This window comes from Triturus cristatus, chromosome 3_2 (assembly GCF_964204655.1).
Source record: "Triturus cristatus chromosome 3_2, aTriCri1.1, whole genome shotgun sequence".
In the NCBI taxonomy this organism is placed as follows: Eukaryota; Metazoa; Chordata; class Amphibia; order Caudata; family Salamandridae; genus Triturus; species Triturus cristatus.
Genome location: NC_140584.1, coordinates 194348714 through 194370751, shown reverse-complemented (window position 1 = coordinate 194370751; position 22038 = coordinate 194348714). Strand labels below are relative to the sequence as shown.

Here is a 22038-nt window from a genome sequence, read left to right as displayed (position 1 = left end):
AAGGCTGCAGCTACCTGTGAACGACAAGATTGTAGTGCAGACATCAAGGAAGCCAAGTAATCTGTCAGCATATTACAGTCAATATCAGTTATTTTGCGTGGTATCGGCGTCCCCCACATATTTGGTGGTCTGCCAAAGATCACCTCATACGGGGATAGTCCTGTTCGAGAGTGTGCTACCATTCTCATGTAAAAGAGTGCAACTGGTAACGCTACTACCCAGTCGACACCTTTCTCTCTGCATATTTTGGACAATCTGATTTTCAGGATCTGATTATGTCTTTCTACGAGACCTGCTGCCTCGGGGTGTCGGACACAGTGGAATTTCCACTGATAGCCTAACAAAAGTGAAACGTGTTTCATTAGTTCGGATGAGAACGGCTGGCCGTTATCTGAGTAGACAACACGTGGTAAACCGTACCGTGGGAAGAATTCTCGAACCAACTGTTTGGCAGTAGTCGGGGCAGTGTAATCTGAAACCGGGTATGCCTCTGTCCAACGGGAAAGAGCACAGACAACTACGAGAACATATTTGAATCCTCGACATCGTTCCATCTGGATATAATCCATCTGGAGGACTTCAAAAGGGTGATCAGGAGGCTGAAATCCACCCTGTTCTACGGGAACGCTTTTTCCTGGGTTGAACTGACAACAGATCATACAGGTACGAACTTTTTGTTTGGCTGCTGCTCGTAAATGTTTGTTGAACCAAACGTGTTGAATGCTGTCTAGCATAGCTTTTTCTCCTAGATGCGCTGGACTATGTATTGTGTTAATGATAACTTGAACCATGGAGTCGGGAAGAAACCATATAGATTTTTCCTTCATCATCCATCCTTGATCCGTTTGGATCCCTCCTAATTCAGTCCATTTCTTTATTTCGTCTGGTGTAGCATGTGTCTGTATGTCAATTACGTCAAGAGTGGGATCTTTAACCGTCATACAATGTGTTGGCGTCGGGACTATTGTCTTTGTCATGTCGGATGTTTGAGCAGTCTGTTTAGCTGTTCTGTCAGCTAGATCATTGCCTTGAGAAATAATATCAGTAACTTTCGTATGAGCTTTACATTTCATAATTGATATTGCAGTGGGTAGATGTATTGCATCTAATAAGGCATGAATGAGGGGTCCGTGCTGAATGTGGGCACCGTGAGAAGTTAAATAACCTCTCTCTCGCCACAGCACGCCGAAGTCATGTACAACTCCGAATGCATAACGTGAATCAGTGTATATGTTGACTTTTTTATTTGTGGCTTGAATACAGGCTTGTGTCAGAGCGATGAGCTCTGCGGCTTGAGCTGACAATGTATTTATGCAATTTGTTTCAATGATTTCAGTGTCTGTTGTGACTGCGTAAGCGGCCACTAATTCTCCTGTACTTGTTCTCATACATGAACCATCTACATACAACGTCAGGTCTGGATCTGACAATGGGACATCTGTCAAGTCTTGTCTGGGTTTCGTCGTGATTGTAATAACTTCAATACAATCATGAGCTAGTGGGTCTGTTCCGATTACAGGTAAAAGTGTGGCAGGATTCAATGTGTTACAACGTCTGATTTCTATATGTGGCTGAAACAATGTTAATTCATACCCTGTAAGTCGCGCTATAGTCAAGTGTTGTGTTTGCGTTCTATTCACAAGAACCTCTACTGCATGTGGTACTTGAACTGTCAATGGATGTCCTAACACCATGGCATCGCTTTGTCTGATTGCTAAAGCTGTTGCTGCCACTGATTTTAGGCATGCAGGCAAAGCCTGAGCTACGGGATCTAATGTACTAGAAAAATAAGCACATGGTTTGTGTGATCCGGCTTGTTCCTGTGTGAGTACTGACAAGGCAGTACCTTCGCGCTCTGTAACAAAGAGTGTAAACTGTTTATTGTAACATGGTGTTGCTAAAACAGGTGCTTGGCATAAGGCTTTCTTTAGGCTTTCAAAAGCTTGTGTATGTTCCTGAGTCCAAGGGACAACAGTCGATGTGGCTGCCTCCTGTGTTGTCAATTGAATGAGTGGTTTTGCTAGAAATGCATACTGAGGGATCCACTGCCTACAATATGAAGTGAGGCCTATGAAAGCCCGCACCTCCTTTTGTGTCTTGGGTATTGGCATGTTAGCTATTAACTGAATGCGATCTGGTGTAAGCTGCCTTCCCTCCTTGGACAGCGAGTGTCCAAGATAAACAACTCGCTGGACACAGAATTGCAGCTTAGAAGGGGACACCTTGTGCCCCTTTTCGGCTAGAAATTGTAAAACTGTCAGTGATGCTTTCTCACATTCTGGTTCGCTTCTAGCGGTGATCAGCAGATCATCGACATATTGAAGCAGGGCAGTGTTGACTGGCATGTGGATACTGTCGAGTTCTCGTTTCAGTGCTTGGCTATAGATGCTGGGACTTTCTGTAAATCCTTGAGGTGCGCGTGTGAATTTAAAGCTACGTCCATTTAAACTAAATCCGAACAAGTATTGGCTTTCCGGATCTATTGGGACGCTGAAAAAGGCATTCTTGAGATCAATTACAGTAAATAATGTTGCTTCGGAATCAATAGCTGTCAGTAATGACGAGATATCTGGGACCACAGGGAATTGTGGCACAATGCATTTGTTCAATTCGCGCAGATCAATAACCAATCGATATACTGGCGGGGCCTTTGGATCGGTTCGTTTAAGAATCGGAATTATCGGGGAATTACATACATTGGAGTCTGTTTCCATAACCACTCCTTGGGTAATGAGCTAGTCAATGATTTGTAGTAAAGCCACTACAGCATCTGGTGGTAACTTGTATTGTCGCATTCGTGGTAGTACCACTCCTGCCTTTAGTGTAACTCGATATGGTGTAATATTCATGCAACCGACATCAGTAGGGCCTTGTGCCCATAAATGTGTAGGTAAAGTCTGCAGTCGGGGATCCATGTCTCTAGACACATAGTGACCTTTGAAATCACGTAAAAACAATCTTACTCCTTCCGGAGAACAACATATTATAGCTCCTAGAGCTTTCAGTGTTTTTATACCTAACAAGTTTTCTGGACATGATTTAGTAAGCAATAAATCTGTAGTTCGGGTCAAAGGTCCTATCGTAAGTGGAAGAGGCTGTGATACTTCATTAACAATAGGTTTTCCTGAAAAACCAAGGGAAATATTCTGTGAGCCTGAGAGGGGTGCCCCTGGAACTTCACTACGTTTTATGGTTGTTCGACTTGCCCCTGTATCAAGTAAAAATTTTCTATCTTGGCCTAATAATTCACTATGTACATAAGGTCCTTCTTGGTCTACAGGGACCTCGATAAGGGGTAAGTCAACTTCCCTCTCTAGGCTGGTTCATGCGTATCGTTGATAATCAGGATAGTCGTACTGTGCGGTCTGGTACAGCTGTCGTGTCGTGGTTTGTGTGGCTGCAGCAGGCAGCGCTGGTGCAGCTGGCACAAACTGTATAGACTGTGGTGGAGCTGGCATGGACTGTGCATGCTGCGGGGCTCCTTGTTCATTCTGATCCTGTCTAGGTGGCCGTGGTCTTTCTTTTGTAATACCTGTGGCGATATTACGCTTCAGGACTGGGCAATCGTGTATGTAATGTCCTGGCTGTTTACAATAGTTGCATGTCCCTTTTACAGGTCCTGCTGAATCACCGGAATGTGTCGTACCCTTTTTATGTCCTTCAGCTGGAACTGTCTGGGAGACTAGCATTTTCATTTTTGTGTCTTTCATGCGTCTTTGTTCATGTTCTTGTTAATCTCTAATTCTATTGTGATGATACTGTAACATTTGTAACATTTGTGATGGGGTGTTACCTTGCCAGGTACTCTCGAATTTTAATACTCTATTCTTCACTTGGGGCAAGGAATTTTCAACTAATTTTGTCACAAACAGATGCGGGTATGATTCGCTACTTGCTTTTATGCCACTATTTATACCAAAACATTTTTCAAATCGGGCATAGTAATCACTAGTGTCTTCATCTTGCTTTTGTTTACAGGCTGAGATTGTACCCCAGTCTTCCTTTTTCGTAGTTAATAAACGTGGCAGTACCTGTACTAGTAAACCTGGTAGTGCTTTAGTTTTATCCCCAAGCCCTGCTCCTGCAGTTCGGGCCTTTTCTTCTGCTTCTAATGCTGTCCAATCTATCTTTTGATCTCCCACCTCCCACTCTTTTTCCTTAAGTTTTTCATAAATGCCAGCAGGCATTAATACCTTTAATATTGTCATAATGTCGGGATAGGTATACTCTCCCATTAGTAACATGTCTTTAATTTCTCGGTGGAAACCCGCTGGGTCTTTGTCATGACTGGGTACCACTTTCTTCATTTGTAACAATTCTATTTTAGATATGGGCGTGTATACAAATACGCGTTTAAACTCATTGTCCTCACCTTTTATTGGGTGTACTTCTCGTAAGGGATTCTGTCTATCCATGTAATACGTGGTTCTTTCCTTGATGGGCAGTGAGACATGTTCTGGGCATACAAAAAGAATGTACCGCTTTCTTGATTCTAGTATTTCTCTAATTAACCTAGTACCTGAACCTCTCCATCTATTCGTGAGTAATTCAGTCAATATATCAGGTAAGGGACCAGGATCTGAATGTTGGCTTTTATATAGTATAAGGAGTTGTTGAATCATATAAATCCCAGCTAAACGCTGTTCATCTGGGGTGAGGTTCAAAAACGTGTGTGCTACCGTATCATCACCATATTTTCCGGGACTGTCAACCCAATGAACGGCTGACCTGGCTAATTCTTGTTCATCCATAGAATCGAGTAAATGATAACCCCTTCGTTCTCGGAGTAATTTGTCAGCGGCTTGGAACGAATGCTCGGGGGACCTTATATTTATTATAGGTGTTTGGAAATTCCTGTTATTATCTGGACATATCGGACGTATCGGGTCAATAAAACATCGAGTAGTATTACAAGATCTTCCTCTACCTACATAGGCTATTGTTTCTGACTGTCCTGTGGGCAGTCCTGATCCTTCTTCCTCCTCGCTTTGTTCGAACTGGTCTACCGCTAATCTCTCTTCGTGTAGGCGTTCTATTTCTTTACGGATTTTTCGGCACATGGCTATTATACAATTTTGCTTATCATGTCTCCCTTCTGATATATTCTGGCTCCATCTGGTAAGAGTTTGCATTGCTTCCGGATCTACCCCCGGTCGGTCTTGATTTCTGATCACACAATTTATGAGGAAACGTAACAGTTCCCCCTGTATCTCCACTTTCTGGTATTCCATAGCTCTGTTAATACATTCAGAATCTCGCCCTGTTTGGACAAAATGGTATATATTATCTAGATGCACAGTCATTCCTGGTAACTTCCCTAAATACACCCCGGCTCGTCTGATACGTAATGATGTGTTATATTCTGTAGTCAATGTTAAGTGAGCCTGAGTTATTCCTTTGTTCCTTGTAATATGTGTGTGATGTCAGCTTATGATGTCACAGTTAGAATGTTATAATTCAAGTGTTCAGTCTGACAGATGCTGGAGTTGGTTGGCAGTTCAAGAGCTGTGTAGTTCTGCTATCTCAATAAATTCACTTTATTTCAACTGGACCTCGAGTGAATTACTACAGAAATTTGGCGACGAGTTGACTACACAGCAGAACCCACGAGGATCTATTATCAAATCTATAATTTAATCGAACATTTCGTTTTTTTAATCAAGACCTTCCAGCTTTTCAAATTTCAAAATTCAGCTTTACCTGCACTGTGGATTTCCATACTTCATCTAATACTGCTGACATATCGAAGTAATTGTTTCCTGATTTCTTGCGATCCTGGATCTTAATTCCTGATTTACGATCCGTTACTTCAGGAGAGGGCAAGCTTCTGCTGTGTCCTCATTCTCACCATCTCCAAAAGACCAGGACCAGTGATATCTCTAAAGGACTAGGACCTGTGAGTATCCCTTGAGTTTCTTCATCTGGAGGTGTGCGTGACATTTTGGATCTATCTCTATACCTGCGCTTGGTTAGAAAGAAGCCTGTTTAGTGAGGCTGTTTCTGTTTTCTCGTAACCTTGCGTTACCAAGTTGGCAGTGTTTTACCATGCTCAGTGTTGGAAGACAATTTGGGAGCGCTAACGTTTGTTTCGTGTGAGCCATTTCAGCGTGTCCAGACCGAGCAAGTTGTGTTGTTTTGAATCCGCTGCAACGTTTGCTTCTCGTGTCGTCCATTCTTCACATCGAGTTTTACGCGCGCATGTGCACGAGTGTTTACTCGAGCTGTTTACACGCGCACCATGTTGTGGCTTTCACTGGAGCATGCGCTTGAAATACCTACGTCATAGAGCACCTTGGAAACATCGTGGTTGTGGTGTTTCCCAGACAACCGTATCCAGGACAACGAACGTCACAAAGCACGTCTCTTAGTATTGAAGTTCCAAAGTACCCTGGAAACATTGTTGTGGCTGCGTTTCCTGGACAACAGCGTCCGTCGACATCCAGCTGACTGGGAACGTCACAGAGCACGTCTTCAAACCATTGAGTTGGTTATTTCTTTCATGACAGTCTTCTGGAGGCATTTGTTTCAACCACGCTCATTGGCTGACTACGCGAATATCACAGAGCTAGCGCAGAAGAGGGGTTCCTTTTAGTGTTCGTGAAGATCTTAACAAAGAACTTCAGACACTCTGTGAGAAGGGTATTATCGAACCCACGGAGTCCTCTCTTTGGTTGTCTCCTTTGGTTGTCGCTCGTAAGAGGGACGGACAATTGCGTGTGTGTGTGGACCTTAGGTCACTCAACAAAGAGATTTGGGTTGACTCCCACCCTTTGCCAAGAATCTCCGATTTATTCACTTCCATTAAAGGTGCTAGTGTGTTTTCTAAGCTGGACCTGGCTAGTGCCTATCATCAGATAGAGCTGCATCCCGATTCCTGTGCATTAACAGCTTTTGTGTCTCCAATTGGTACATTTCGGTACCGGAGGATGCCGTTTGGATTAGCCTCCGCGGCATCTGTATTTCAAAGGGTCATGCAAAACATGTTAAAAGGTGTGGAGGGTGTCATTGTCTTTCAAGATGATGTCCTCATTTATACAAAGGATAATGATTCACATGATTCAATTGTCAGGCAAGTTCTTGAAATCTTCAAGAAGAGCGGAGTAGTACTCAAAACTGAGAAATGTAAATTTTCTTGCAGCGAGGTTGAATACCTTGGGCATCTGTTGACTCAAGAGGGTATCAAGCCTAGGCAGGGATTAATTGATGCAATTTTGGAGGCCCCTGTGCCTGAAGATAAAAAAGGTGTAAAGTCTCTTCTGGGACTCTTAGAGTACTATTCTAAGTTTATTCAAAACTACGCATCAATAGTTAGGCCCATTAGTGACTTGCTGAAGTTTTCAAAGAAGTTTGAGTGGTGTGTCGAGTGTGACCAGGCTTTCAGCAAAGTCAAAGAAATATTAAGGGATAGTGATGCTCTCACCCCATTTGATCCAGATCTATCGTGTTGTGTAACTGTTGATGCCAGTCAGAAGGGTCTGGGTGAAATACTTACACAACAGAATGGAAATGTTGAGAATACCATTGCTTTTGCTTCAAGGGTGCTTAGGAACGCCGAAATGCAGTATTCTGTGATCGAGAGGGAGCTGCTTGCTTGTCTATGGGCTATAGAAAAATATAGACCTTACATTTGGGGTAGACGTTTTAGATTGTTAACGGACCACAAACCGTTAGTTGCCATTTTGTCTGCGGGACCCAGTAAGTGTTGTACTCCAAGAATCACAAGAATGGTTAGCAAACTTCTTCAATATCAGTTTGATATTCGTCATGTTTCTGGAGGAAAGAATGTCAGGGCGGACTTTTTGTCTCGTTTTCCTCAGAGCAGTGGACACAGTGAGGGGACAAGTTTTCAAGATCTAAATGATGAGGATAATGAGGATTGTTTGGTAGCTTCAATAGATATTCCGGTCCTTGCTGTTGGCTCTGAGTCTGATTGGAGGACAGCATTGTTGGATGATTGTCTTCTTCAAGAAGTGTGCCAGTTTGTCAAGGATGGGTGGCCGAGTGAGAAATCGTTGTCTGCAGTGTTACAACCGTACTGGAAAGTTGAGTCTGAGATTTCAGTAGAAGACGGATTATTGATGAGATGTGACAAGCTCATTCCACCTCATTCCTTGAGGGTCAACATTATTAAAGAGGCCCACGAGGGACACCTGGGCATCACTCTTACTAAACGTAGAGTTCGTCAGGATTTTTGGTGGCCCAGGATGGATGTTGAGGTTTCCACTATAGTTGAAAACTGTTTGGTTTGTCAGACTTCTGAGAAGAGTTTGAAGGTTTCAACTCCACCTTTACACCCCATTGAATGTCCTTCGGGACCTTGGGTCAAAGTGGGTATTGATATCATGGGGCCGTATGATATTCTTCCTTTGGGCATGAAATACATTTTTGTTGTAATGGACTATGCGTCCAAGTGGCCTGAGATTAAGGTTGTCAGGGAAGCTAATTCTTCATCTCTGGTCAAATTTCTCAAGGACATATTTGAGGGAAGGTTTCCCTCAATTCCTGGTTTCTGACAATGGGACACAGTTTTTGAGTGAAGAGTTTGAATCTTTTCTTATGCTCAGTGGGATTAAACATCTCAAAAGCTCACTGTACCATCCACAAACTAATGGTCTCGTTGAGAGAATGAACAGGGTTGTTGGTGATTGTGTCAAGTGGGCTGTTAATGGAAGGCATGATGTGTACAAAGCGCTCGAGAGCATGTTGTGGTTCTATAGAACTACACCACATTCGTCGACGAAGGTTTCTCCATTTGAGTTATTAAGAGGTAGGAAGGCCAATACGAGTTTCCGTCCAGGATGGATGGGAAAGTGGGTGGACTCATTGTGTGATGTTGAGGTACTCATGGGTAAGGTCAAAACAAATTCTGACAATACTCAAGAAAAAGAGAAAGCATGGTTTGACAAAAAAAAAAGTGTAAAGATGGTCTCTCTTTCTGTGGGAGATTTTGTACGTATTAAAAGTCCTGTACACATCAAGAAGGGATGTTCAAAGTTTGGACATCCGGTCAAGGTCATTCGTATTTATAACAATGCTGCCCAGGTTGAGGGTGGTCATTGGTGGAATTTGTCTAGACTTATTAAAACTAGGTCTAATTTGTCTTCTAAGAAGTTAGGTGCGTCGAGCAAAGTTTTTACCTGTTCTAAGGACACCAGTGGGTCAAGCAAAGTTTATGGTTCTTCCAAAATACTTTCAGGTCAACGTAGGAGGAGTACCAGAATTCGTGTTATTCCTCATAAACTTCGTGACTAGTGTTTTGTTTATTTCTTTTTGTTTTGTATAGTATGTTTAGTGTTTAGTTTAGTTTGCTAGAAGGAAGGGAGGTATGTTATATTCTGTAGTCAATGTTAAGTGAGCCTGAGTTATTCCTTTGTTCCTTGTAATGTGTGTGATGTCAGCTTATGATGTCACAGTTAGAATGTTATAATTCAAGTGTTCAGTCTGACAGATGCTGGAGTTGGTTGGCAGTTCAAGAGCTGTGTAGTTCTGCTATCTCACTAAATTCACTTTATTTCAACTGGACCTCGAGTGAATTACTACATGATGCCATGATCATTTCGTCCTCTTTGCCGGGCACAGGGTCATATCTACAATCTACTAGAAGTTCCTTAAGCGTGCGGGGATTTATGAGTTTGGGGGTACGTGAATGTGCTGATTCTTGAAAGGTAAGTTTATTTACTCTGGGTGGCGTAGAAAAAATGTTGGTAGCACCTCCGGTAGCCCCATCTGGGGTATCGGGCGTGAAAGGATTCGTTGAACGTGATACAGCAACTATAGGTGTGGACACAGCTATAGAAGTAGCTGTAGGAACAGATGTGGAAACAGATGTGCTTGCCGGAACTTGTGTCAGGATTTGTTGCTGTAGAGATACAGATACAGGATCTTGGCGTTGAACCACCCCGGCAGACGGTCTATGTGGGGCGGGGTTAGCATACTCGGGAGCTGCGTCATCTAAATATGAGGAAAGAAAAACATCTTCTGCTGTTCTAGGATGCCCCTTAGGATGCATTTTTATTGGGAACAATGGGGGTGGCAAGTCTTTTGGTATCTCCGGAGTAGCCTTAGGTAATCCCTCGGCTAGGAGGGAATACATACCATTCATAAGAGCATTTCTTTGTCTGTCTACTTGTTCTGATTTCACTCGTGTACCTTCTTCAATTAATAGATTTTCTCGGACTTTATTTGAACTCTCCTTATTTTTCTCCTCCTGTCGGAGTGCTTTTTCTGTACGTCTATGAGATTCTTTACGCCATAACTCAACGGCATCTTTCTGTGACTGTCTGGCTTTCCTTTTCCATAACTCTTCCTCTACTTTCATGATGCACTCTGCATCCCAGGTCCCAGCTGCGGGCCACCTCTGACTTTCTGGTAATTCCTTGGTGTAGTCTACCCATAAATCAAGAAATAATATAGAGTCTAAGCCGTGTTTATGATACATGAAGTACCCTGGAGTGTCCCTAGGAGGAATAGGAACAGCTTCTTCGAGTACCCCTTTTCTAGTTGTGATCTGTCTTAATTTCGAAAAGAGCGGCATATTGAAAACTGATCTGATACTTGATCTTGAACAAACTTAATACAATAAACACAATAATGAACAGTCATTCACACCACAATATGCAGGACGTATTAAAACATTTAACATTTAACATTTAAATGAGCAACAATGATGAAACTTAATCACTAAACATAATACTCGGCATTAACTGAATTATTCCTGAATTTATATACTTGATATACTAGATATACTGCTAAACAGTACAGATACACTGCTGAAACAGTGCAGACCGGATTTGTGTACCCAAACCCGTCTTGACCGGCACAACCTATGTGCACGTCAGAACGCCTCCCCAGTAATGGTACTCACCGGGTAGCTCGGAACGGAAGGCCTCGGAACGGAACTGAACTGGACCGGACTCGACTCGGAACTTCGGAAACTGGTGGGCCTCTGTGTACCTCGGATCTTGCTCTCTCAGCTAGGCTCTGGTCGGGATACTTCGCACTTCTCACCGCCTCGTCTGGGTGTTGATCGCAGCCTCAGTCGCCCCCGCTTGACCGGAGGGAGATACAGGAAATCCTGCTGGTACGCGTTGTTGTCCGTCCAGCTGTGGCAGGAGACCGGGCCTGCAACGCACCGCCGGCGCGTGAGATGAGAAAGTGTCCCTGTTCGGGCGCCATTTATGTGGTAAATAATTTAATTACCGGGACTTAATTTGATACAGAAACATAATAAAAATAGCTCAGTAAATAAGAGGCAGAATCCGTGGTATTAGAGGTTCGGAATGGGCTTTATTCCAATGGACGATTCGAATCGGTTGCTCCAAGTTCCATCACCACGAAGGTTCAGGAAGTGAAGTACATACTTTATTGATAAGTAATTACTTTTATACAATAGGCATTACAGTGAAGCAAATGCAGAAGGCGTAACAATTGATAGTGTAGATAAAATATACATGCGTAGCAAAAGTGGGCGTAACTGGGTGTGACTAAAGAACGTCATCAGGTGTGATGTCATAATAGGGTGGTTCCATGAAAGAATTTCGCAATGTCAGCAGAAATATTTGGCAGAAATGCGCGCGCAGCAGCATGACGTGTGATTGACGTGCAACTAGGGGGTGAAGGGGACTTGACATTTAGCTCTACATGTGGCGACAGAAGTCTGGAGGGTCAAGTCAACCTAATCCCAAATCATATCTAACATCCTATGTTTAAAGAACTATGTTATCCAAAAGAGAGGTCTCTTAGAGTAGAATCTTATTCTATACTGACTATACTGACTGTTAGTGCGTGTACAAGCGTCTAAGTGTCTACACTAGATGCGAGGGCAGAAATCTTCCATAATAATAGGGCTATGAATTACTTGCATAAAGACAGAGAAGCCGGGCCTTTGCTCGGTAGCTGGAAGAATGTTTACTTAAACTACTAGACAGGAATGCATTGGGCAGGGAGCGGAGCAGATAATTTCGAAGGTGAAATACAGTTTTTGGCAGGCAACAGGCTGATGTCAGGCTTCGTGGGCCGCGCAGGGAATGAGACAAAGTTCATGGTCACAGATGCAGGCTCAGACTGGAGCTTTCAGAGGCAGAAGGCAAGAAGAGCTTGATGACAGAATCAGGGCCTACTTGCCTGGACTGTAAAATGGCATAAGTGAACCATACAAAGCCGGTGGCCTTTCATACTTAGGAATGGAATATCCGGCCTATTCATGGCGGATCTGAAAGAGGACATGTTGACGGTGGACGCACATGTGTTTGCGTCTTCATAACTGGAACTGGAGGGAACATACATGTACTTGTGATTCATACATGAAACCGTTGGGGTCCAAGATAGGGGACATAACTGATCGGAAAAAATCCATATTTCCACACTACATATGAGAGACTGGAGAGAAATAGAATGTATTGGAAAGAAAATGCCCCCCCTCCCAAAAAAAAATAAAATCGTACAAACGTCCTGTTCAGGGCGATCTTGCCGACAGCTAATGAGGTATTCTGCAATTGAAACTTTAATGTGAAGAGGTTGCCAAAACAAGACCTGTAAATGGGGATTTTGTTTGCAGCTCTTCACCAAAATGCCACACACCCGGTTTATTACCTGGGGCACCCTGAACCTATAGAAATCCCATGTAGGTCTGGTACCTCCCCAATGACAACCCCCACCCCCAAATGGCATCATGCTGCACCGATTGACGAGCTTGGGTTGCTTGTGTTCCAGTTCAGAGAGGACCTGCCTTGGCAGTTCAGGCTGGACTATTCCCATTGGAGCAGGGACAGGCTGATCTCCATATGGCTTGGTTTAATTTGACTTGGCATGGTGGGCTAAATAAAGGAGGATAGGTTGGAATGCTATCCGAGCGATTGCCAGTGGTTAGATAAATTGCAAGCATTGCTCCCATCGCCTTGTGTGTTTGATGGCAACCCCAATGCCCAGGAGACCCAGAGGTTGGGGGATCAAATCTTAACAGATATGTTCTTGCTCAAGAGACACTGAAGGGAATTACCATATTTTGTCAAAATATGCTAGTACGTCGACAAAGCCAAGAGCTCTTACACCAGTAAATTCATTAATTTGTTCAAAATTAGAAGAGATGTAGGTTTTAAACTTACTGCATAGTCTGGAGTTTATAATTAAATCCACAGTGCACCATGAACTACGATTCGGCCACAACTGCACGATCTGTTCCATTATTAAATAATTGATTGTGCAGACTACTTTCTTTAGGAAAAGCCACACGTTTGGAATTTCCAGACTCTAGACATTCAGTGCAACATTTTCTTGGGTTAGCGTTGCAGAATCTGTTTTTGTCCATTTGGGAAACAAAACATGGAGCAAATAAGTTTTGAATAAATGGAAATATTTCCACATTTTCTTTATACATTCATGGTACAATGCGATGCTGACACCAGGCTTGTGCTAACAGGTGCACACAAACACCAAAGAAGTACATGTGCCTGAACAAACAGCCATTTTTAAATTTTATTTAAATCCTCAGTACAGAGGTGCACAAACACCCTGGCAGCAGAAGGGTTAATCTTAGAATCATTTGAGCAAGGTATACATTCAACTAATTGAAGCATATTCCTTTCGCAGGCTTCAGTAATAACTTGCAGTACAGCCGGAAGTCAAAGCAGTCCAGGGCAGCAACACAGGCAAGGGCACAGCACAACTGGTCGCTTCCACAACCAAACTTGGCATTTTTTTGTAGGAGTGCCAGACCCTACACTGGTGTCCAGATGAGAGCAGTGAATCATGTAACTCCTACAAACAGTTTTAAAACCTTTGTAAAAGGTAGATAAGGACAACAGCTCCAAATAATCAGCCTTCCTTGAGGTTTGCGTTTAGAGGAAGAAGTCCAAATCCGATTTGGTCAAGGAATCATGGAGCAAGAATCTGGGGATTAGCCTGTGAATTAACTTAAACAAAGACCGTCTTAAAGATCACCCTGCATTAGCTAATGAACCAATAGACATCTCTGTAATTGGGGACTGCATTATTTTTTTTAAACTAAAGACTCGACGGGCGGTCTCATTCTGGATAGCCTAAAATACCTCCCATTAGTAGAGCTGAAGTCCAGAAAACCAGGAGTCTAACTTACCTGGCTTAAGGTTGACTCACTCTGAAGCACTGCCTCAACTGGGCATGCATTCACACTTTAGTCATCATTTTGGCTAGAGATCAAACAAAATGATGAGGGAGTAATGGTGCTTCATGGAAATCAATTTCAGGACACGAGGCAAATACCTTATTTTGAGAAGCACAGTAAGCTTAGGGGTCAATTACAAGCATATTCATGTGTCTGCGCTCCAGGAGTATGACCCCAAAAAGAATCCTTAAACGGTTCGAACAGAAGGAAAGTCGACCATGAGCCTCGTAGGACACCTCAATCTACATTTAAGGAACAGGACAATAACGGCCCCAATAGAGTAGGGGGAGGGGTCCACACAGGGACGTGACGGAGCTTCAATAGAGGACACGAACAGTCTGTTCAAAGAGGCTCGCTCCATGTAATAGGCAAATGGCAGACAGCATCAAAACAATCCCAACACTAAACCTCACCAATGTAACTTTTTCTGAGTGGGTAATAGATCAGGCAGTCGTTCTTTTAACATGCACCTGTTAAATGGCACACTAAGAAATTGCTCAATCAAGAAAGAAGTTTAACACAATTGGGTTTATTTAAAAATCATCCAATATTGCAATTTATTTTAGTTGCTAAGCAGCAGTCGTACAAAAACAGAATACCTCATTTGTTACATTTTTCAACTACAGTATCAAACTTAGGAACAGGAAACAGATTCCTGCAAGGACAATTCACCAGAAACCTGTAGCCTCAGACTCAAAAGCCGCATTTTGTTTTCAGCTGTTCCACGAGTGCAATGTATTCTTTCATTGCATCTTCCTTGCTCTTTCCTAAGAAAAAAATAAAAGGTTTTAAAAAGTGAATAAAAATAAAAATCAATTTTTTTTTTTTAAACAGTAATTAGAACTAAAAATATACGACCTTTAATGTGACAAATGAGGGACTGCAAAAAAGCAAAATAAACAATATTTCTTCTCTACATTAGTAACAAGAGGTATATGTTCGCACTCAACGAATAATGCAAAGGAGAAAACACAGCTGGGCAACCGAAAAGTTTTTATGGAAGTACTTCTAACTAGACAACCCCCCCCCCCAAAAAAAACCCAGAGCTGCTGATCAGTGTCCCAAGCAGTAGAATTACACTTCAGGCACAGGTTGTACAGCCTTTATAAAGTTATTGCTCAGCCAAACTAACACAATCTAAAATAAAAAACACCATTTTAAAAACCATTGCAGTCGAAGGTCGCTCCGCTAATCATATACACTCCTGATGTACTAAAAACATTACTAAGCAAGTGAGGTTATCGTACACACTTTACGCAATTGTGGTGTTGGAAAGCTTTGAAAAATGTGACGCACTGCCAAATAAAGAACCAACAGGGTTACCCAATCCACTTTTAGCGTATAAAATTACAGCACTTCCAAGGTTACCTGCAAGCCAGTAGAATTCAGAATTAGGAAGAAAATATATAATTTAGGGTACTATTTAACTTTCAGATTGTATTCCTCCTATTATAAATATTTTAATTTACATTTTGGGTAAAACAAACATCGGCACACCCAAATACTATGGATACCTGGAGCTAGACATAAGGAACCTACATCGCAGCCAAGACCTGGAACGAGCTCCTGATAGACATCAGGCACGCCCCCTCCCTGAACTACTTCAGGAAGGCTCTCAAACCATGGCTCTTCGGCTAAAATGATCTGCTGACCCACCCTCCCCCCACGTGCCTTGAGACCCGTACGGGTGTTTAGCACGTTTACAATTCCCAGATTGAAATTCTAATGAAAAAAAGTCGAAGCATACCATTCATCAGGTATTTTAATGACGCAGCCCCATTAATGTCCTGGTTAGTGGCTACCAACAATTTATTACTGAGTGTTAACTGAATACATTTTCAGTATTTGATTGCTATAAATGATTCCTTGAGTTGTGTAGAAATCAAACAAACAAATAAAAAAGTCAAACTAAACCATGCCAATACAATGCAAAACAATTTATGCATGGGTTTCTGTATTCAAATCATTTTGCGGATCTTCAGCGTGTTGTACGACAGGGAGGAGAAAATAGTGGCTCAGTTCGAACAGATATATAGGCACGGAGACAACTTTACAACCAAGGCAGGTCCTCGAGATGGGCCACTGGTTGCGCCTGGCCAGAGGCTGCAAAAAAAATAGGTAGGTTTTCAGCACACTAAACACTGCAGAATATCATTCATCCTCAATTTAGTTAAGGAGCAGAGTTCGAGGACTGAAGCCTGTGCGTGCGCATGTGTATAAGGAACGTGGGGAGATGGGTGGAGGTGGAGAAAAATCAACCTGAAACACATGCATCTGTCCTGGGTGAATGGAAAGCAGTTTTGAGGAGCGCAACATTAAACTCTGGCTGGTTGACAGTGCTAGAAGACCAGAGGGGAGGGTTAGCCAGAGGTCCTTCCCTGTACCGTTTAGTGAACTAAGCAAGATGGATCAGATGCAAGAAGTTAAATACTGTAATTCAGAAGTTCAAATCTAAGCAAGGCTGCATTGTACCATGCCTCGGAAAGTGGTAAACTGAGCAGCATTATTTTGAATAGTAGCACCAGCATTTATTAACAATGCTTAAAATCAACAGTTGTGTGGTACTAAGCTCTATATCAAATCAAGTATTTTGAACAAGGTTTTTAAATTAACCATTTCCCTTACTGGAAGCTACAGCAGAGCACTCAGTGCTTGAATGTGCGCAGCCTCAGGAGAATCCATGGCGGCTAGTTTTAGAAACTTTGGGATACCAGCAAAAACCTGCTTTATTTAGTACAGTGTAGATAGTGTCCGATTCAATGGTGTCATATGGCTTTAATCCTACCTAGTTTTGTCAACACACCACAATAAGAAAAGCTGCACAACAGGCACCCTCTATAATAAACAGGCCTGTAAGGGAAAAAAGGGTCTGTAACAGTCTGGGCAGCTGGACTTTAAAACATGGTGTCAAGGATGAAAGCGTTAACAAAGTCACTGCTCTCCAAATGCCCCTCTCAGCACAGATGAAGGGTAGGTGTTGCAGTAAACTGGGCGAGAGAGAAAATGTAGGTATTTGTAGTCTGGCTTACTTGCCAGCTTGTAATTTGCTTGTTGGGTAATCCAAGAATATATGCAGAAACCCATGCATAAAGTCTTACCACCCCACTCATTTGCGCTTTTGAAATGCCATAATCTATAGTTTACTCCTGACCACCATAAGCTAAGTATATTTAGAGCCCTAACTGCAGAGACAAAGAAATATAAAATTCCATCTGCTGCAGCATAGCATATGGTTAAATTCCCCTCAATCAAGAACCCCAATCCACCATAGAGTGTTATTGAATCCAGGAAAATAAACAGCAGGTATGCCCGTAAATTACATGGTCATTTTATATATATCTTTTAAAAACAATTCAAAGACTGGTATACAGAACAATTTTTCAAATGTGAAAAAGTGTAATGCTCATTAACACAAAGTTATAAAGCTTAGTAGTTCTAAAGTAAAGACAATCAGTTAAGTATAGCAAACAGTCTCCACCACTCACTGTCTTGGCTCAAAAGGGTCTCACAAAACTATTGGGAGAATCCTATTCAGGGACAAGCTAGCCCTTGCTACCCTCTTCACAGCCTTACAGATTTTCTCCGCAGCCCTCCATTGAATCCTCATTTAAGAAACAGACAGCTCACTCATATTTCCAGCTCGATTTGTGCTTCGCCCCGCTTCAAAGTAACACGGCACTTATATATTTCTACAAAAGAATTCAGGTACCATTATTCTTTTCTTCTAAATCGTGCTAAAAGTAGTAGTGGTTACGTTATCAATAAGGAAGCTACCTAAACCAGCAAAGAGAACGAACCTTTGTAATCATCTGTGATCAATTGTGAAGCAAAACGTGATCTTTGAGTATCTTACACAAAAATAAACAGTTTATACTTCACAGTATTCCATATATGTGTATTACTTGTACGGTATTCAAGAAAAATACCTTTTTGTTTCTCCCAGGCGTCCCATTTGGCTTTGCCTTTGAAATCCAACATGCCAGGTCGATCTGAGGATAAAACGTAAATAAAGGTTACGTGGAAGATTTGTTTATTTAAATAGAATTTAAAAGCAAATTATTTGACATAGTAGCTTCTATTAGAAAGCACCAATGATTCACAAGACATTTCATGGGGGTAAAGCAATTGAATGATTTAAGATTTTTTTTTTTTTTTATATAAACAGCCAATTCAAATAGTGTAAACTAAAAACAAACGGTATGTGATATGGTTTCACTATAGAGGGGTTATTCACTACAAGAGATGGCTGGAAAATTACACTGACATGGAAGAAACCTGAAGAAAGTGGAGCGGAGGCAGGACCCCAAAAAAATTAAAATAGGCTATTCCGACTTGCTTATTACATATGTAACAAGTTGAGTAATACAGTATGCTGAAATGACAGAAAATAATTTGGACCACAGCAAATCAGTAGTGCAGAGGCCCTTAAATGGAGTACATAGGACTTGGGAACCACAGAAGAGGAGATGCCAAAAACGAGTAATACAAAAGATTTCAGGACGGAGAGAGGGGTGGGGGAATGGGGGTTAGGCACTATGGGTGACGCATTCTAAACTGTCAATTCTCCCATCCCACCAAACTTGCAGTTTCTCGTTCCCATTTAAGTGTAGGGGGAACCCGCTAATAGGCCGGTGAAGAAGCCACCGGTCACTACTACCTGGCTGATGTCTTGTGTCCATCTGCAGAGAGTTTTGCCACTTATGGCTGTCCTCTCAATGCATATTTTCCATACCCAGGTGTTAGACCTAGCACCATTGGCGTGGGTTTCCCTTCCATTTTTCGCTGTGGTCGCCTCTTTTTGCTGGTGTTTGATGCGCTATGCCACTGCCATTCAGTGTCACAGCGCGAATGCTCCCTGTGTAAATATGACATGAATTGATATATCCATGATTGGCTTATTTGGTTTACCTGTTAGTCCCTAGTAGCGTGGCCTGTGCGCGCCCAGGGCTGGTAAACCAAATGCTGCTGGTGGGCCTGCAGCACTGGTTTGCGCCACCCACAGAAGCAGCTTGTAAAGTGCGTCTCGGACGTGCCACTGCAGAGTGTGTGCAGTCCAGAACTGCCATCTTGGCTGTGAAGTGCACCCACTTCCCAGCCCCTGAACCTTCCCTTGGCATCATGCAAGCCACCCCTATGGTAGGGTGCATTGTATGTGTAAGGTAGGACATGCCTTGGTGTGTGTAGCATGTCCCGGTAGAGACTTGCACCCAATTTCGTTTTTCACTACTGTAAGGCTACTGTTCTCTATAGGCCAGAATGGGCAGTTTGACTATTACATTCTATAGTCCTAACTGACCCAAGGAACATGGTAGAAAAACGAATTTAGTATGCCTGAGCTCAGAATATTAAAATAAATCTTTTAGTGAAGTTTATTTTTATATTCGGTGTTTGAAAATACCACTTTTAGAAAGTAGGTATTTTCTTGCCTAAGCCTTCCAGTGTGCTCTGCTGTTGTGTATTGGCTGTTCTGGAGGGACAGGGCAGGCCGAGTCAGACCTGGGTTGAATAGAGATCTGCATTGGAATATGGGGCGGGGTAGCTCCTTGACCTGAATAGGGCAGTGCCTGGCAAGGTGAATGTTGGCTCCACCGCCTACTGCGAGTCTGATGGCAGACCCCCTCTTTCTGACAGGAACGATGCAGCCTGGTAAACAAAGTGCTCCAGGACTGAGCAGAACTGGTTCTGGCTGGGTACAGTGACTTGTAGCTTCTGAGAACAAAGACTTTTGGGGTATAAATCGCTTTGCTGAAACCCCTACAAATTGTATTGCTCCTGGACATCAAGAGGAACATCTGTCCGTGTAACTGAAGGAATCTGCAGGAGGTGACTATCCTTGTGTGCTGTTTCTTGGATTGGCCTGCGGTGGTTACCATTGGACTGGAAAGAAGAGGGAAAAGGACTTGAATAAAAGTTCTCAATCTTGCCAAAGCATTCACCCAAGGGCTAGGAGAGAGCTAGCCTCCTGTTGAAGTCTCCGGCACATCAGTCTACACCACCAGCCTCCTGATTCCTCCCAGCGAGGATTTCTATCTGCAGGCGAGGCTCCTGCGAGTTCCAGGGCCTCTAGTTCTACTACAGAGAAGAAAGTGCTGAAATCGGCGCTAATGCACGTTTGCGAGCTGCCGCAGCTGAAAGCACACCAGAAAATAATCGCGCTGCTGCCGCTGAGTGCTCACAACCAAAGATCACCACATCGCACTTTTGCGGGCTGCCAAGTACTCGCTAACCCCACAGATCATCGCATCGAGATTGCAGCGCGGACGCCGGGCGTCCGCCATTTTCAATGCATCAGGATAGTCGCTCCCTCACGGAGCGCCATTTCTTCGCATCGCAACACGATCGTCGCCTCGTCTCCTCCCTCGCGGCAAGGATTCAGCACATCGCCAGCCTCGCGTGCAGAAAATCATCCCTACAGCTCCTTTGCGACATTGTTGGTTGCGCTACGAAATCCAGGTACTTTGTAAGTAAAAGGGTCGCAGAGACCACTGCTTTGAACTGAACTCCTCTTTGCATGCTTTGAACAATTTTTGCAGCATTTCAAGCGTAATCCTATTTTAGAGTATTGTGGCTTTTTACCGTTATTGGTCTTGTGTTAAGTCTATATATAAAGATACTTATTTTTTATAACTACTTTTGTGGTGTCCCTTTGTAGTGTTCTTCACTGTGTTACTGTGTATGGTCAAATGCTTCACACACTGCCTCCGAGATAAGCCTAGCTGCTCGTGCTACGTTACCACAGGGTTGAGCACGGCTTATCAAAGGGTGTAGCCCTCTTACTCAGACTTAGGAAGAAGGGTCCCTACTTGGACAGTGGCCAGCCATTGCCAACTAGAGACTCCTCTCCCCCCCCCCCAAACACCAGGTCATCCAAAATAGACTGGACCGACTTAGGAAGGCTGAATTAATAAAGGCCTCCACACAAAGAAGGCAGATCTCCATGTACCTCTGCTGGATGGGTGTGGGAAAAAGCTATTGCTGTCCTGGCAACCTAGAAGGTCTAGTGCGAAGTTCTAAATGACAAAGGAAGCACACAAGAAAATGATGCAGAATCTGGCTGCTTTATATCTCTTACCATGCAAAGTGCTTCCTCTGACACTCGAAACTTGGTCTTCCAAAAAAAGAGGTGGCCTATGTAGATCCAATGCGGACTGGGTACAGGCAAGATTCAGGTCATTTATAAAAGGTGCATTTACATAGGATGAACCAAAGTAGAACTTTCATATGAGGTTATGATGAAAAACTAACATGGTCCCAGACCTTCTTGACATATGATGAACAGTCATGTCCTAGATCTCATTTTAATAAAATTGCTAAAGAAACTGGGCCAGAAATGGGGGTCCTTATCAGTATTAAAATACCTGTAAGTAATTCAAAGTGACTTTTATTGGAGTGGACCTATGCCTTCTGACAATAAGGAATATCTTGATTACACAGGGTCACCTGCCTGGCAGGAACTTCCTTTGGTATTTATTATAGAAAAATACTCATTAACCTTGAGTCAGGATATGTGCAGGTTTAATAAAATGGATACTCCCAATAATTACATTTGAATTTATTCAAGAAAAAAAAGCAACACTGACTTAAGAAAAGCTAAAAAATGGTATCAGGCAGCTGACCATAGGATTAAGATTTTGAAAGGACAGTTTGAAATTTGGGCGGAAGGACTATCATTTTCAGGAAAGTGTTCTGTTCTACAGACAGAGTCCAGATGATAAACAGACTACTGAAAGCTTGCCGACTTGCAGCACATTATGATGTGCCAACCCACTGCATTTAGTCTTTTTCAGTTATTATTTACCAGTGTCTATGCTGTCACCCTTGGTTCAATAAACATTCATTACAGATTTGCAGAGTCAAAAATACATCACAGACCACAGATCTAATTATTTAAATGTTTG

At 42.7% G+C, this 22038-nt stretch overlaps 1 protein-coding gene across 1 annotated transcript in view; it reads right to left on the bottom strand.

Annotated features, from left to right (window-relative positions):
* Nucleotides 1-14649: 14649 nt before the first annotated feature.
* DBI (diazepam binding inhibitor, acyl-CoA binding protein) overlaps nt 14650-22038 on the bottom strand; it is a 29483-nt gene continuing 22094 nt past the window's right edge. Inside the window, exons 3-4 of the mRNA XM_085647484.1 lie at nt 18067-18129; nt 14650-14907 (exon numbers count right to left, since the gene is read on the bottom strand). Coding sequence (XP_085503610.1) covers nt 14834-14907; nt 18067-18129 — 137 coding nt within the window. The 3' untranslated portion in view covers nt 14650-14833. The remainder of the gene's footprint in view (nt 14908-18066; nt 18130-22038) is intronic.